Source organism: Microtus ochrogaster, chromosome 10, assembly GCF_000317375.1.
Source record: "Microtus ochrogaster isolate Prairie Vole_2 chromosome 10, MicOch1.0, whole genome shotgun sequence".
Lineage (NCBI taxonomy): Eukaryota > Metazoa > Chordata > Mammalia > Rodentia > Cricetidae > Microtus > Microtus ochrogaster.
This window is the reverse complement of record NC_022016.1, coordinates 41,361,462-41,378,241: the sequence shown is the minus strand read 5'-3', so window position 1 is coordinate 41,378,241 and position 16,780 is coordinate 41,361,462. Positions and strand designations below refer to the sequence as shown.

At 40.0% G+C, this 16,780-nt stretch overlaps 1 protein-coding gene across 1 annotated transcript; it reads left to right on the top strand.

The window, feature by feature from the left end:
* Window positions 1-14,028: 14,028 nt before the first annotated feature.
* Ppp1r2c (PPP1R2C family member C) lies at window positions 14,029-14,811 on the top strand. The gene has a single exon (XM_026781765.1). It carries the CDS (start codon window positions 14,037-14,039, stop codon window positions 14,583-14,585), a length of 549 nt encoding a protein of 182 aa, XP_026637566.1. The 5' UTR covers window positions 14,029-14,036; the 3' UTR covers window positions 14,586-14,811.
* The last annotated feature ends 1,969 nt before the right edge of the window (window positions 14,812-16,780 follow it).

Here is a 16,780-nt window from a genome sequence, read left to right as displayed (position 1 = left end):
AAAAAAACCAAAAAAAAAAAAAGTGACCTTGCACAATGTTGGAGCATCAGCCTCCCAAATGCTGGCCTTATAATTATCAGATCCTATCTTCTAGGAGTCTCACCCAAAGACTTGTGGTTTCTAATTAGAGCCTAATGGTCCAAAAGTCAAGTCTCAGTAAGTACAAATTGTGTGACTTATAAAACAGACTATGTAATAACTCTATTGCTGAACATACTACACACTTCCGTCATAGGTTAGGGAGAAATCGGGTTTATACTCATGAGGGCTAGTTTTTATAGTATGATAAGGTGTTATGTAGGCTGCTCGAGGGAAACTGTCATCAACAGTCTTACCCAGTTTCAACCCATGAACAAACATGACACACAAACATGTGTGCCATAGTGACTCAAATGTTATGGAGACAGACAGTGGCTTTCTGATTGGATTTAAGGCTCTTTCCATGGGAGGAAATACATGCCTTGTACAGCAAATCAGAACAAAGACCCCTGGTCCAGGCTAAAGTTGGTAAGCTTACACTCCAAGGGATAAAGATACACCTATTATTAGTCTACTAGACTGATACAGTATCAAATTACCTTCTAAATTGTGTTTCTTGACCCATAAATTAGTGAAGCCTTCAGACATTATCAAAGGTTTGTGTGTGTGTGTGTGTGTGTGTGTGTGTGTGTGTGCACGCGCGTGTGCACATGCAATGGAAGATAGCTCAGAAACTCATAATTGTTGAAATCACAGAAAGTAAGTATCATTAGAGTGTTCAGCAATAAATGACACATCTATATTATCCCTTCTCTCCATCATCAAGACTCAGGGACCACTGTGAAAGAGGGTCAGAAATATTAAGACCAGAGATAGGGAGGACCAGAGCAAAATAGTGTCTTCTGGACATGAAAAAACTGTGCTATAGTCATAAACTCAGCAACTCTGATACCTGCAAAAGATATATATGAGATCAAGTCAGTCAACATTCTGACATGGATGGAAGAGGACCTCACAAGCTTCCATTCATAACTGAAGAATTAATGGCTTTGGAGAGAGAGTGTCCATTTTATTTACAATTGTAACCCCTTGTTGGCAGATTATGACACTATAGATGGTCCCATACGCATACCCATGAGTATTTGGGCATCAAAATTGTAATTTGTAGGTTATTGACTACAACCACCACCACTACCACCATCACAACAACAAACAGAGGGTTAGGAGATAGCAGTAAATGAACGAGGAGTTAGTGAGTTAGTGAGGGGAATGAGGATGAATGTGATCATTGTGCACTATGTGAAATTCTCATGAATAAAAGTATTATATTTAAAATAAAAATATACCCCCTAAAAAGATACCACTTCCTATGTATTCAAATGTACACCATTAAAATGGCCTAAAGATAAAGCAAAGCAACATATCTCAACAACTATAAAATGACTTTATATAATCCAACTGTACAATTCTTTCTCTGAGAAATTGTGTTTCTGTCTCCCACAGTATCTATCATTGTTGATTATGGTGGCGATGGTGATTATAATAATTACTTTCTAACACAGATTCTCACTGTAAGGTTTTGATTGCCTGGAAATCACTATCTAGAGGAGGCTAGCATTGAACTCACAGATATATCTGTTTCCCAAGTGCTAGGATTAAAGGCATGTGCCATCATAACTAACCATATACCCTTTCTTAAAACTTTTCTATTAGTTCTTATCTGGTAAATACTTTGATGTTAAGGCCTTCTGGTCATTGTTTCTCTTGTTACATTTAAAAAGATGGCCCAGAGACAGAGATAGGGATGTCCACCTTGCCTCTTTTGACCTCTTTTTACCCTGATGCTGATGGCAGTTGGAATAGCAGCCTGGATAACTAAAGGTCTTTGGATAGCTTAACTGTCCAGTAAAACCTGAGGCTTCTGGGCTATAACTTAAGATTGTTGTCACCCATAAGTGTGTGAGCCAATAAGCTCCTTATAGAAAGTGTTATTTCTCATTTGAAACTGATAATCTCTAGCCAATGTCCAACTTTGGTTGGTCCTAAAGGCAAAATAAAAAAAAAAAAGAGTGTGTACTACAGTTTCTAAGAATTTATAGAATTTGTAACTCTCAGGGACTTCCTCCTAAAAGCCTCTTACTCTCAACTTGCAGTGTACTTAGAAGTGGAGGCTTACCCATGGAACATCTATACATACTATGAATATGGCCTTCTCTTCTCTCAGTCACTACTTTCCCCTTCCTGGCATATTCCACTTGTCTGTCAGAGGGAGAGAAAAAATAGTATGTGGATTATAGTCTTGTCTCTTCTCTCCACTCTCTGCAGAATAGACTTGCTCATCTGGGAGACCTCGAGTAAAGAAACTGTTACATTTTTCAAAACTCTGAGTCCCTATTTCCCTCACAACTGATTCATCGTCAGTTTGAGTCTGCAATCTTACTTTGAGACTGGTGCACCTTCATTACCTGATAGGGCTAGCTCCAGAGTAAAACTAGGTTTTACCATCATGAGATGGGGAGGTCCATTTTCATTACAAGGATTCTAAGATAAAGGTACTATAACCTGGCAAAAATCCATGGCTGAGGAGGCCATAGGCCCTAGAAGACACTGTGTCCCCCATAAAGGGTCACAGTACCAAATTTCTCTCTAAATACTCATCCTTATAGAACCATAGATTAGTGCAGCTCTCTCTTCACCATAGAAACTTATTAGTGTAGTGAATGTTAGTTAACGCAAATACACACAACTAGTCAAAATACAGAGGCTAAGGCACTATGGAGTGCTCAGGCCCTTTTGAGACATCCATATCATACTCTTTCTCTCCAGAAGTCTCAGGAGACATTGCAGAAGATGGGGTTGGACAGCTTGTAAGAGCAAAGGTCAGGGAGGACTGCGTGAAAACAGCGTCTTCTGTATATGACATTGTCATTGCAGCCATGAACTCATAGTGGTTATGGCTGCCTGTACGAGATCTTCACAAGATCAAGTTAGGCTATACTCCAGCATAGATGAACTAGGGACTCATGAGGAACCAACCCTAGGCAAAAATTATTGGAAATTGATGGTTTCTGGGGGAAGGGGATTGTGTTTTCTATAGATATGTGGCCACTCTTAGGTAGACCATGCTCCAGTGTATACATGCAGTTATATTTGGACTCAGAAGGCTATAACAAAATAAAACCCATATTACATTAGGGATTTTAAGGAGGAAAATAGATTAGTTACTTTTCTCATTGTTACTACAAAATATATGACAAAGGCAACTTAAAGAAGAGTTTATTTGGGCTCATGGCTAAAGAAAGAATAAAATCTATCATGAAAAAGAATACAGATCCTCTGGGCAGCGAGGATTAGCAACAGGACCAGGGTTATAGTGGGTCTTCAGCCAGAAAGTAGGAAAAGGACAGAAATTGGAGGCAGACTGTATAATCTCAAGGGTCATACCCAGTGGCCCACTTATATAAGTGAAGTCCACATGGTAACAGTTCCACACCCTTTCAAACCACACCAAAAATTGGGAAATAACTGTTCAAAAACATGAGCCTCTGAGGTATTTTTCACATTGAACTACAACAAAAAGAGGAAAAGAAAGTTTGAGAAAAGAATACAGAAATGGATATGTATGGAAATACTTTCTGGGGGAAATTATTTTTTAACGAGAGAAATGTTTTTATTTTCTCAATATCATTTCTAATAGTTTTCACTGACGTTATTAAGTTTTTTAACTATTTAAAACCACTAAGTGGTAATAAAACTACAATTTGTTGAAAATTTTGTTTGTTTTGGTCCAACTTTAAATGTTATCCAACTCAATTTAAGCCACTTTTCATTCCTGAGGCTGATGTAATTCACCTTCTGAGTGTTCGATAGCCATACTTTGAGGTCAGAAATGATGGGAAAAAAGGGATAAGATGAAATAAGATGAAAGTCATTATATTGGCCCTCACTCTCCAAGGTCAGCTAATGCCAGAGTACCAGAATGAGAGACACTTTTAAAAGGTTACCACAACTCTAGTACATTCTGCAAAGTGGAGGATCATTAGAGAGGAAAAGTTCCTGAATGTTTCCAAGTAGATCTTCATACTCATCCCATGAGATCCCATCCCAGAGAATTACACAATTTGGTTAAAAAATAAAACTACCTAAAAATATGCACTGAGTCTGACTATATAAAAAGAGGTTGTTCTTTAGCCATTTACATGGCCTTAAATACACAACAGGAAAGTATTAGTAAAAATAATCACTGATATTACAAAGTAAAATTCTACCAGCTTCAAATAGGATTCTTAAGCAGATAATGCTCTTAAAGCCCTATAGACCGTCATTGAAGTAATCACATTTAACCACTTAAAAGGACCTTGCCACATCTTAATTGGGGTTTTTAGTCTTATGATAAATATCATGAACAAAATCAATTTGGCGAAGAAAAAAATTATTTCATCTTACAGATTGTAATCTATTATCCAGAGGAGTCAAGTTAGAGACTCATGGCAGGAACCTGGGAGCAGGAATTTAAGCAGAGGTCATAGAAGAGGGATGCTTACTAGCTTATTCTCCATTGCTTGTTCAGCCTGCTTTCTTATATTATACAGGACCACTGACCCATGGATGGTACTGCCTACTGTAATCTGGGTCCCTGCTCATCAATCCACGATGCAATAATAATCAGTGAAAAATAGGCCATAAAAATGAAGGTGAGCAAGGAGCACTATATGGGAATGGTTCAGATGAAGGACAGGGAAAGGAGAAATGTAATCAAATGATAATTTTAAAAACAAAAATAAGTAAGAAGAAAATTACTACAGGTTTGTCCAACAGGTCAGTCTGGTGGGAGCATGTTATCAATTAAGGTCCCCCTTTCCCATATAGGTCTAGCGTGTGTCAAGTTGACTTAAAGCTAGCTAGCATAATTGAAGGCTTATTAAGCCATAACCTTTCTTTTCCTGCTCATCCCCAGGAATCCACATTAAAATCAATATCACAATAGAGACTATTCTAACATTCAAACATCCCACAGTTTTTTTAAAAAGTCTAACATTTCCAAAGTCTCTTTAAAATATTAAAAATTTCTCTAAAAATACAGTCTTTATAGAATTGTACAGTTTCTCTAAAATATTCAAAGTTCCTTTAAACCACGAAATTCTCTCAAAACTCCATGTCTTTTAAAGGTTCAAAATCTCTCAACTGTGGCTACTGTAAGTGAAAAATAGTTACACACTTTCTTAGTCCAAGTAACAGGACACAATTTTTTTTTGATGTAAAAGCATGAGGATTTTATTTTTTTTATTTTTTTATGGTTATATACATGCATATAATTTATATCATTTTATTTTACAGGTCAAAATCTATAAACATTCCATTATCCTGCATTGTTTCCAATGCTTGTACTGATGTTACTATTTTTGATATTTTTAGATATATTTTGCTATGGTTTTCTTTTTTTTATATTTTTTATTTATTTATTGAGGATTTCCGCCTCCTCCCCGCCACCGCCCCCCACTTCCCTCCCCCCCCCCCGATCAAGTCCCTCTCCCCCATCAGCCCGTAGAGCCATCAGGGCTCCCTGACCTGTGGGAAGTCCAAGGACCGCCCACCTCCATCCAGGTTCAGAAAGTTGAGCATCCAAATTTCCCAGGCCCCCCCAAAGCCAGCACGTGTAGTAGGATCAAAAACCCATTGCCATTGTTCTTGAGTTCTCAGTAGTCCTCATTGTCCACTATGTTCAGCAAGTCCGGTTTTATCCCATGCTTTATCAGATTCAGGCCAGCTGGCCTTGGTGAATTCCGGAACGAACATCCCCATTGTCTCAGAGTGTGGGTGTACCCCTCGCGGAACAGGACACAATTATAATCAAATCAAAACCAAAGTATACTGTGTATAAATACCTCAGTGTCCAATGTCAGGGATTCACGTATGATCTTCTGGGCTTCTCCAAAAAGCTTAGGCCACATCTCCAGCTGCCACCATTTGTAGCACATATAGTTAATCTCTGAGGTTCAGACAAACTTCATTCCATAGCTGTGCTGTCCTTGGTGTTCATCCTCTACTACTGCATCTCCAAAAGGCTACAACGGGATTCCACTTTCAGCAAATATCCTTTTTTAGGCTCTCTTCAGTGACTCTAAACTATTAAATTATTTTTGTTGCTACTTCCTAACTGTAATTCTGCTTCAGTTATGAACATAGTATAAATATCTGTGTTTTCCAATGTTCTCAGATGACACCTGTGAAAGGGTCATTCAGTCCCAAAGGGGTCATGACCCTCAGGTTGCAAACCACTGCTCAAAGCTTCCAGGGCCAGACTGCACAAACACCTCCTCATTAGTATAACTCCAGTCAAGTTGCAAGGCCTGCCATCATGGAATCATTTGTCCAGATATAAGACTGTCCCACCCCTTGAAGCCCCAACATATTTCTGGTAGCTTCATGGAAATCTTCATCTTCTGTTCCAGCAAGACAGAGCTGAAACAATCCACCCTTAAACTCCTCTAGGCTCCATTAAGTATTCAACATTCTTTCTGTCACTTTTCTGAGCTCTACAATATAAACTTTTAAATACACTTTTATTTCTTGAGACATTCACACGTCTAGATAATATTTGTTTTTATATCCGTGTCTCACTTCTCCAACACTTCCCAGGCACCATTTCTACATCTCCATCCTAAATTCATGTCAGTGTCTATAACTCTGAGTCCAATTAGCGCTGACTGCATGTTCCATGATGTGGGACCATACACTGGAATGTGGGCAACCTACCAGGAGCCATACCATAACAGAGGACTGGTTTTACCCTCCCCAACACTCTCCAACTGCCAGTAACTCCTCGGGGGGAGGGGTCTCATGAGTCCCTCCTCTATCCAACAGCTTCTAACTGCCAGTAGCACCTCAGCAGGTGGGGGGGTCTCATGAGTCCCTCCTCTATCCAACAGCTTCTAACTGCCAGTAGCACCTCAGCAGGTGGGGGGGTCTCATGAGTCCCTCCTCTATCTAACAGCCTCTAACTGACAGTAGCTCCTGAGCAGGGGTGGGGGTGTCTCCTGAGTCCCTCCTCTATCCAGCATCCTCCAACTGCCAGTCACTCCTCAGTTTGGGGGTGTGGCGTTATGAATCTGTCTTCTATCCATGAAGGAATGTTGATTGGCTTTAACTTACACAGTTCTTGTGAAGGCAGTCATGGATTCTGTGGGTTCATATACGCATAGTCTGCTATGCCCAGAAGGCATTGTTTTTCAGCAGTTGTCCCAAACCTCTGTCTTTTGAAACCTTTTCACCTTCTCCTCTTCTGTGGTGCTCTCTGAGCCTTTGGTGTGGACATGTGATATAGATGTATTTAGTACTGAGCACTCCATAGACTGCCCTCTCACCAAATGTGAGTCTCCATACTAAGTGCTGTTTATTGTAAAAGTCACCTTCTCTGGTGAGGGCTGTGGCTGCAGTAATCTATTGGCACTTGGAGCTGGAAGGCTCTCTGATAGAATTTTCTAAGCTATCTTCTCTTAGTCCCTGTAAATCCTGTAGGACCTAACCTAGTTTAGAGAATTCACCTTACAGCTCTACCTTCAGGGAGACTTCTTTGACTTTACCTGGATGGAAATCATCACTTATCTTAGCATACTCTTTCCACTTCTGTATGTAAACAGAAACATTAATGCTGTAGGGCCATTCTGTTAGCAGCTTACTAATTGTCTTTATACTAGTATTCCTCTGTTCTAGTTAGTTTACTAAAGCTGTGATAAACACTGTGACCAAAACCAACTTGGGCTTATTTGGCTTACACATCCTTGTCACAGTCTATTATTCAGGGAAATTGAGGGAAGAAATCAAGGCAGGAATCTCAGTGCAGAAACTGATGTAGAAGCCATGATTATTGCTTGTTCCTTCTCAGCCTACTTTCTCATACAACCAAGGCCAACTTTCCAGAAATATCACTGCCTACATTGAGTTGTGCCCTCCCACATCAGTCATTAATTAAGAATCTACCTAACAAACATTCCCACAAGATAACCTGATGAAGAGACTCATTTGAGAATCCCCCTTCTCATATATGTCTAGGTTTATTTCAAGGTAACAAAACCAGCAAGCACAGGCATCAACCCCATTTTCTCCTTGTCCTTGCTGTGGCTAAGACAGTCTGGGCAATTCTTATATCCAAATATCTGTGACTTTCCTACCATATTCCCTCTATCTCATCATAAAAACAATAACAACATTTTTAAGCTGGAGGTTTGATGATGATAACTGAGATTTTTCCTCAAGCCTTCTCTTTAGTAATAGAAGACCTGGTTAATACCTCTACCTAGTACCCAAAGTTCTGCTTTGTCACCTTTTCTTTAGTTAAAAATATGGAATAAAAGGAGGTTGTCAGCTCATCGGGTTGCAGCTCATCCAAAAAGCAAGTGTGCATGTGCCCAGGACCTTGATCAATAAGATGGCCTTCTCCTTCTATCATACAGAAGGAAATGGACCATTGATATGGATCTACATATCATCTTATGTAAACAATCTCTTTTTTTATGGGGTACAGCAAAGTTGATATCTCAGGACAGGAAACATAAATGAACAGGGTGACCAAGGTGGTTATACTTTGTATTTTTGTCAACCTTATGGTAAGGAAACAATATCAGAAATGTGATTTATTGATTAAGTTCCCTTCCTTCCTTTCCCTTCCCTCCTTCCTTCGACAGAGTGACTATATAGTCTTAGTTCACCTAGAACTCACTACGTAGACTATGATGACCTCAAACTCAAAGATCTCCACTCATCTCTCTCTTCTAAGAACTTTGTCATATGTGTGACACCATGCTCATGTTTTTGATTTCTTTTCACCTTTAGATAAAAAAAGGTAACCATTTGGCAATAGGAGAGAAAACTTGAATTAAATAAATACAAATATAGATATATAAAATATAGGTATAAATAGTTCTGTCTGTAGTTGGGTGATCCCCTTTTATCTTTGTTCTTTAGAAGCCTGGCCTGTTAGGTTCCTTACAATGTTGTTCTTCTATTGTCCAACCTTTTTGCTTAGATAGATGCTTTTCTGTGTTTGATCAGATGGATTAAAATCCATGGGGACCCTCCTTATCCTGGCCAACTACAGAGGCCTAAAGATCACTGATGTTTAGATTCATGCATCAACCACCTGAGTAAAACTTAAGGGACCAAACTACCATTTTCTATATGGGAACAAATTATATCTAATTCTAACTAAGCCATGTTAGGACTGCTGTATATTGGTCACTGCCACGAGTGAAGCTGAGATTTTTCATCTTCTAATATTTACCACAACATAACTTTCTTTCTAAAGAAAATATTCTTAAGGCTGAAAAGATGTCTTAGCAGGTAAGTGCATATACTACTCTCCCTAAGGACCTGAGTTTGGCTCCCTCACCCAAATAAGGTGGCTCCCAACCACCTGTAATTCCAATTCCTGAGTATCCAATGTCTCTGGTTTCCTAAAGTACCTGCACTCACTTGCATGCGAATGCACACACAATATTAAAAATAATAAAGAAATCTTTAAAAAGAAGTAAAGCATTCATGCCTTCACACCCTCTGTAATGGACAACTTTTAACTGTCAGCTTTGCCCAAACTAAAATTATCTTGGATAAGAGACTTAACTGAGGGATTTTCTATATAAACTGTGTGTCCACAGGACATTGTCTTGTTAATTGACGTGGGAAGACCCAGTCAAGTGGGAGTGACAACATTCCCTATGCATGGGATGTAGAAACTATATACAAGAAGAGAAAGCAGTAGGCAAGCAGACTGGTACATGCTTGTTTGTCTCTGGTTTTTATTGTGGAATTATGTGACTAGTTATTTCTAGTTCTCACCGCTGTGGTTTTTCTCCTGTGGTAGGTAGATTGTAACCTGGAAATCAAGCTAAATAAACATATCACCCCACTCAAGCTGCTTGTTTTCTGGATATTTTGTCACAGCAACAGAAAGTAGAACACTCTCTAAGTGCAATAAAAACTAAATCTCAGAAATACCTCACATTACTTGATTTTAGAGTATTAGTCAGACTTCTGGTGCTGGAATGGGAAGCTTTGGGCTGGTTTGTTTTCAAACATCTTGTATGGTCAGTAGAAACTGCAGCCATAGAATTGATTATCAGAAATATTCCTTTCGTCAGCATCACCAACCAGAGTCCCGCAGCACCCCTTTTCCGCCCTGAAGCAGTTCCATAAGAACAAAAAGAATGCCCTCATCCCTGTTTAGTGATATGACCTTGTTGATCCCTCAAGGGGAAAGTATAGAGACAAAAGAGCCCAAAGCAAAAGTAAGTATGTCCATACTTTAACAATCAGACCCTAAATATCTGAAGCCATACCCAGTGACTTGTGGTGCTTAGCACATATATTAGACATCTGAATGATCCCTGGAGCCTGTACTCAAATGGACAGCTTTAGGAAGGACAACAAAAACTGTAAATATCACTACTTAACAAGATAGTGACATATCCACTTCTTTTTAAAGCTGATTTACTTTATTTAACCCCAAATATCCATGAACTTATTTTGTTTTACCCATATAGAAAGTTACTGATGAACCACTTTAACTTCCTTTTATACCATCTTAACTTCTTTTCAAAATAAAAAAGTTTTAAATATTTATTTTTTCTTCTTTGACAGTTTCATACATGGATATAAAGAAATTCTATCTTTTTAATCCCCAATTATCCTGCCTCATACATCCTGCTTCACCCTCCCTTCTTTCATCACCAAACCCCCTGCTTCCCAACAATCCTCTGTCTCTCTCTTTCCCTCCATCCCTCTCTCATATGTGTATGTGTCTTTGTGTGTATAATCTCTGCTGAATTTAAATTAGGCTGCATGTGTGAGTATACATTAGAGATTATTTCCTGGAGCATTGGGCCACTTTCAGTGGTGATGTTACCTTAGAAAGTGACACCCCTTCAGACCAGGACCATTTACTGCCAATTATCCTCCAGAGATGGGTAGAGCCTCAGTAAGCCCTTTCTCCATCCATGATGAAATGTTGACAGGCACAGTCTTTTGCAGAGCACATGTACTTTGTCACCACAGCCACAGTGAGTGTATAATACATCCTGGTAGCCGTGTCTTCAGGTCATACCATGCCACTTCTTATTATCTTGTAGATAAGACCCTATACAAACAGTTTATAGGCTAATACTAAGCAATTTCTCTAAACCATCACAACAGGACCACATTCACTCGCAGGGCTCAGATTATCACTCTGAAAATTTTCCTGCGCTTCTTTGTCTTTATCATGGCATATGTATTTTATTTGAATTTTTATATCAATTCTGGTCTGGTAAAATCATTAATGCCCATTCCTTATGCCTCCAGCTGTTTCTGCCACAACAGACAATGCAGGATGGTCAAAGTTGAAAGAGGTAGACGTTTGAAATGGGATATCTCAAAGGATTCAAGGAAGCTGGAATACTGAATGAATGTGGTGACAGGGATAAAGAGGATCAGAGATGATGGGAAGGGAGAGGCCTTACAGAAGCTAGTGGGGGAGATCTCAAATTCCTCAAAGAGACAACTAAAGTTATAACTTATCTTAGCAAAATAATACCACTAAGAAATAAACTAGTCAGATTTGAGAAAACACATAGTTATCAGGGACTTAGGGAACTGAATAGGAGATTCTTACCGGAGAAGTAGGATGAAACAGAAAGGAAGGAAAGACTTCAAAAGCTACCAGGAAAATGGGACTGGAGAGTTGGCTCAACAGTTAAGTGCACTCGCTGTACTTTCAGAGGACATGGGTTCAATTTCCGGTACCCGCATGGCAGTTCACAACTGTCTGTAACTCCAGTTCCAGGGGATCTGATGCCCTCTTTCTGGCCTTCTTGGATACCAGACACACATGTTGCATAGATGTACATGTAAACAAAATACTCAAACACATAACATTTAATATTTTTAGGAAAGGAATTCTAGTCTACAGAAGAGCATTGCCAGATAGAGCTGCTCAGTCTCGAACATATCAGCCTTCAGGAACATAAATCAAACCTTTTGTTCTCTATACCTTTCCCAGTCTGTGTCATTAAGAAACAGTAACAGAAAACAACCATCGGTACCTTTAAAAAAAAAAAAAGACCAGGACACTACCCCACCTTCAAAGCTCATGCTTACCCCAAACCGTAACAAACAGAATGTTTCCTGTTAGCAGACTATTACCCAGAGCTCAGGATTTAGACTCACCTACAGGTTCCTTAATCAGTATGGTGAGTATGGCAAGACAGGAAAGTAGAGGCTTCATGTAGTTCAGGGCAAGAGGTTCAGCTTTCTAATGCTACATCTGATCCTGTCCAAGTCACTGGCACCATAACTGCTAAAGGGGGAAATTAACAAGAAACAGCAGGAGTAAGGGTACTCTTGACAGACTGAACTTCCAGGATTGTCCTTAAAGTAGGTCAGACTGACCAGTTGTCTAGTATATTCAACATGAGGAATTTGGCTACACATCCAAGGGTATCAGAACCAAATGGGGGTTTCACTAAATTGATAATAGGATTCAAGTTCAAACTGGATTCTGTACTAACAGGTGGGGAAGTTGATGGTTGGGTCTACACATTGAGGGCTCAGGGAAGCCAGATTAAATCAAGTCCAAGGAGTGGGTCTTTATTACAGTCTCCCTTCTTGGTATTTGCTATCTATTGTACACAAACAATATATTTTAAATGACTTCAAGTGTTGCCAAGGAGAATAGAGGTGGCATAAATGCACAGGGAGGATTGTCTGCTTTGAGAGACAGTGTTTGGCTCTAGGATAATGTTTAGAGCAATTTCTGAAGGCATATTTAAGGCTTCTGGGGATTTTACAAGGGCTTTTGGACAAAAAATGTCATGAATGCTTTTCGAATTGAAAGGCTAACTCAAAAGCTTGGCATTTAGTGGGTTGAATTGGCTGGGAAAAGGCTCTAGAGCAGTGGCTCTCAACTTTCCTACTGCTGTGACCCTTTAATACAATTCCTCATGTTGTGGTGACCCCCAAACATAAAATTATTTTCGTTGTTACTTCATAACTGTAATTTTGCTTCTTTCATGAATTATAACGTAAATATCTGTGTTTTCTAATGGGTCTTAGGTGACCCTTGTAAAAGGATTATTTGATGCCAAAAGGGTCACAAACCCACAAATTAAGAAATAATTCTCTAGACGCACTCATGAACATGCTTGTCACTTTTTTTTTTTCTGGGATCAGGTCTTGATGTTAAGGATATTGCACAAGTAATTGAATGGGGTGAAAGGATTTCAAGATTTCTGTGGCTAGAGAGTGAACCAGAGATTGGAAAGGAGCAGAGAGGTCTATCCAGGATCTAATTCAAAGGCTGAGGTGAGTCACCCCAAGATGTGGTAGTGACTTAAAACAGGGTGGCAGTAGAAGAGACTGAATGAGTTTCTTAAGGCCAGCACCAGAGGACTGGATTGAAGAATGAGTTGTCTCATCTGGTCTTAGAGTTGCACCCAGGATCCTGACTGGTCTAAGCAGCTGTGGGTGTGGCTATTCTCTGAGACATAAAGAAGGACAGGAGGGTCGGTGTGTGTATACATATACGTGTGTGTTTGTGTTTGTGTGTGTGTGTGTGTGTGTGTGTGTGTGTGTGTGTAGAGGGACATATGGATGGGCATAAGGGAGAGGAGAAAATTTTCATCTAGTTAAAGTCACCCATCTTTGCAATCAAAGTAGTGAGTTTTAAATGTTAGATAGTAAGAAAGATGTTTCACATAGCTTCCCTGTGCACAGTGTGTAGAGAAGTCCCAAAATAGTGATTCTCTTTCATATACCACAAACGGGTGTTTTTCTATTATATTAATCAATAAGAAAACAAAATCCAAGATGGCCACCAGAGAGGCCCGCTAAGCCGCAGCTGCAGCAATGACGAAACTGGGTACATTATGACTTATCTCACTCCGTCCTTTGTGACCTACCCAGCCCTGGCGCTGCCACTGGAGTGCTGAGAGCCAGTCCGCCAGACAGATCTAGCTCCTGCTTGAGTCCGGAGTGCGGACAAGTGGCTGCTCTGGCCCAATCCTAACTTGGCCCTCAGCTTCGCAGTTATGGCAACCTCCACCACCTCACATCGCCCCATCAAGGGAATACTCAAAAACAAAAGTTCAACATCTTCAGTGGAGGATTCCACTCAGCCATCCGGAAGATCTGGCACCCAGGAGTTGCAGCGTAAGAAATCACAGAAGTGGGACGAATCCAACATACTAGCAACTCATTATCCATCCTACAAAGACTATGACTTAATGAAGATGAACGAGCCCAGCAATCCCTATGCCAGTGTGCCACACGATGGAGAAGACACCACGAGTGAAGTTCAAGGAAAGGAAGCTGTAACCCCTGACACCTTAGCGAAGAAACTTGCAGCCACTGACACCTTTGGAGCCAGCTATCAGGGTGAGGAGCAAGAATGCAGCGGTGCGCATACCAGCAAATTCTTCTTAGACAAGCAAGAAAGGCAAAGACAATTTGAACTGAAAAGAAAGCTACATTACAACGAAGGACTGAACATCAAATTGGCCAGACAACTGATATCGGAGGAGCTACAGTCTGAAGTAGAGGAAGATGAAAACCAACCATGTCTTCATTCAAATTTTTGAAGAAAAGACTACTACAGAAGAAGCTCCGACGAACATCTAGAAATTCCATCAAAACGCGTATAAGATCTGCGGTTGCTGCTGCCATTGCCTATACCATCGCTGCTTCTTGCTTCTTAGAACCCACGGTACTAGTGTGATAGTTCTTATCCATTTAACTGTTTAATAGTGTTTAATTGTCATGGAGGGATTAAATGGTAATCTTAGAAAATATTAAATTGGCTTAAATGTCTGTCTTTGGTGGTTGTGCTTTATTTCCTGTGCCAATAATCACCGGCTTCCTTTTTTAATTTGAAGACTGCCTTGAGCTAATTTTTGATTGAGAATTACTTGTGGGAAAGAATGCGGGAATGAAAATCTGTGTACCCCTTATCTACTTGGCAGTATGCTAGAAATGGTAATGAACATGTTACAAAAAATAATAGTACCCTTTTTATAGCCACATGGGTCCCCCATTTCTGGAAGTTTGTTATTTCATGACTGGAGAACAAGGTACTAGAGACATTCAGTGCTACAAAGACACATTTCTAACAAATGAACATATATTTACCCAGCAGAGACACTTGTCTGGTGTGGTTGCAAGCAGTAGGGAGAGGAAAAAAAATGAATGAAGCACAGCCTCTCCTAGGGGTTTGTGGGGAGGGTGCCTGCTTGTTTTTCAATGGTGTCTACTAAGGCCACAGGTGGGTTGAGGAGGGGACAGAATTCTGGTAGTTGTTACATACCTATTGGAAAGAGAAATGGTTTCCAGATGACTATAGAATGAGCACCAATTTTCAGAAGAGTGCTGTCTTCAAAGTTCCCGTAGACCTGAAGATGAAGATAAAGAAGGTTGGAGAGATGGTTCAGTGGTTACGAGTACACACTGCTCTTGCAGAGGGTTCAAGTGAAATTTATAGTACCTGCAATGGGCTGCTTGCAACTCTAGCTCCATTACCAGGAGACTCAATGCCCTCTTCTGTCCTCATGCACATGTTCCCTGCCACACACACGCACAATTGAAAATAAAATAAAATACAAACCTTAAGACATGCTCAACTATTAGTAGCATTTATTGCCCTTGCAGAGGACCCAGGTTCAATTCCAGGCACCCATTGGTAAATCCAGTTCCAGAGGATCCAACACCATCTTCTGGCCGCCAGATGGATTGCATACATGTGGTGCAGAGACATATATGCAGACTTTTCACCTACACACATAAAAATAAAAATAAATCTTTAAAAAATTGAAAAAAACAGGGAAACCAGTTTGAGGATCTGTTTTTGGTCAAAAGAAGAAGATGATGTAGCTCCCACTGCCCTACAACATAGGCAATACAAAGACATAGGGGAAACAATTACTAATCACACATATGTGGAATAACAGATAAGAATGCTGAACAGAATAGCAGAAGGGTGTCAACAGGATGTGTATCCTTGAAAATTCCCTTTTGTACAGGGTGGTGCTTACTCTATTATTTCCACAACACAGTCCCACATCAATAATCAGGAAAATACGTAGGCAAGGAAAGAGGAAGACAGAACCTCCAAAATTTAAATTTGATGAATACTACCACTCATTTCTTATAGACATCTCGAAAAAAATTAACACTACTATTTATAAAATCTGTAATTGGAAAATTCAGATCATACATGGAAGGATGAAACACTCAATGTCAACATTTATTCAGTGAGAGGCAGAGAAGGCTGAGTTTCAGCAGTCCAAGTTTCATGTTCAAGAGGCCTTTGAAGGGCTTAAGAATACAGATTGCAAAGATCTGGTGGGAACTGAAAAACTTGAGCGTGTTAGTGTATGCTGTCTGTGTCTATATGTGTGCATGGGAAAAGACACCAGGTATTCTTATCCACTAGCATACACATAGTTCTCTAATACAATATTAGACATTATTAGTGCCTTAAACATACAAGAGTTGTTATCATTGTATAGGCAGAGCATTTTTGCACCACAGAACCTGCTTATGCATGTTGGATACTAAAACAGTTTATTCTTCCAAGAAACATGCTTTCTTTCATCTTCCCCCTCCCCTGTTTTAAAGCAGACTCTCGGAGGAATCCCATCTGGACGGGTGAGTGTGTGCTATCCAGGGGCGGATTGTCCCGGAAGAGAGCACAAAACCCCCTCCCTCAGCTCCTTCTGCAGGGCTGTCTTTCTTTCGCACGACCCAGCCCCTCAGCACCCCTCCCCAACCCGGACCTGCT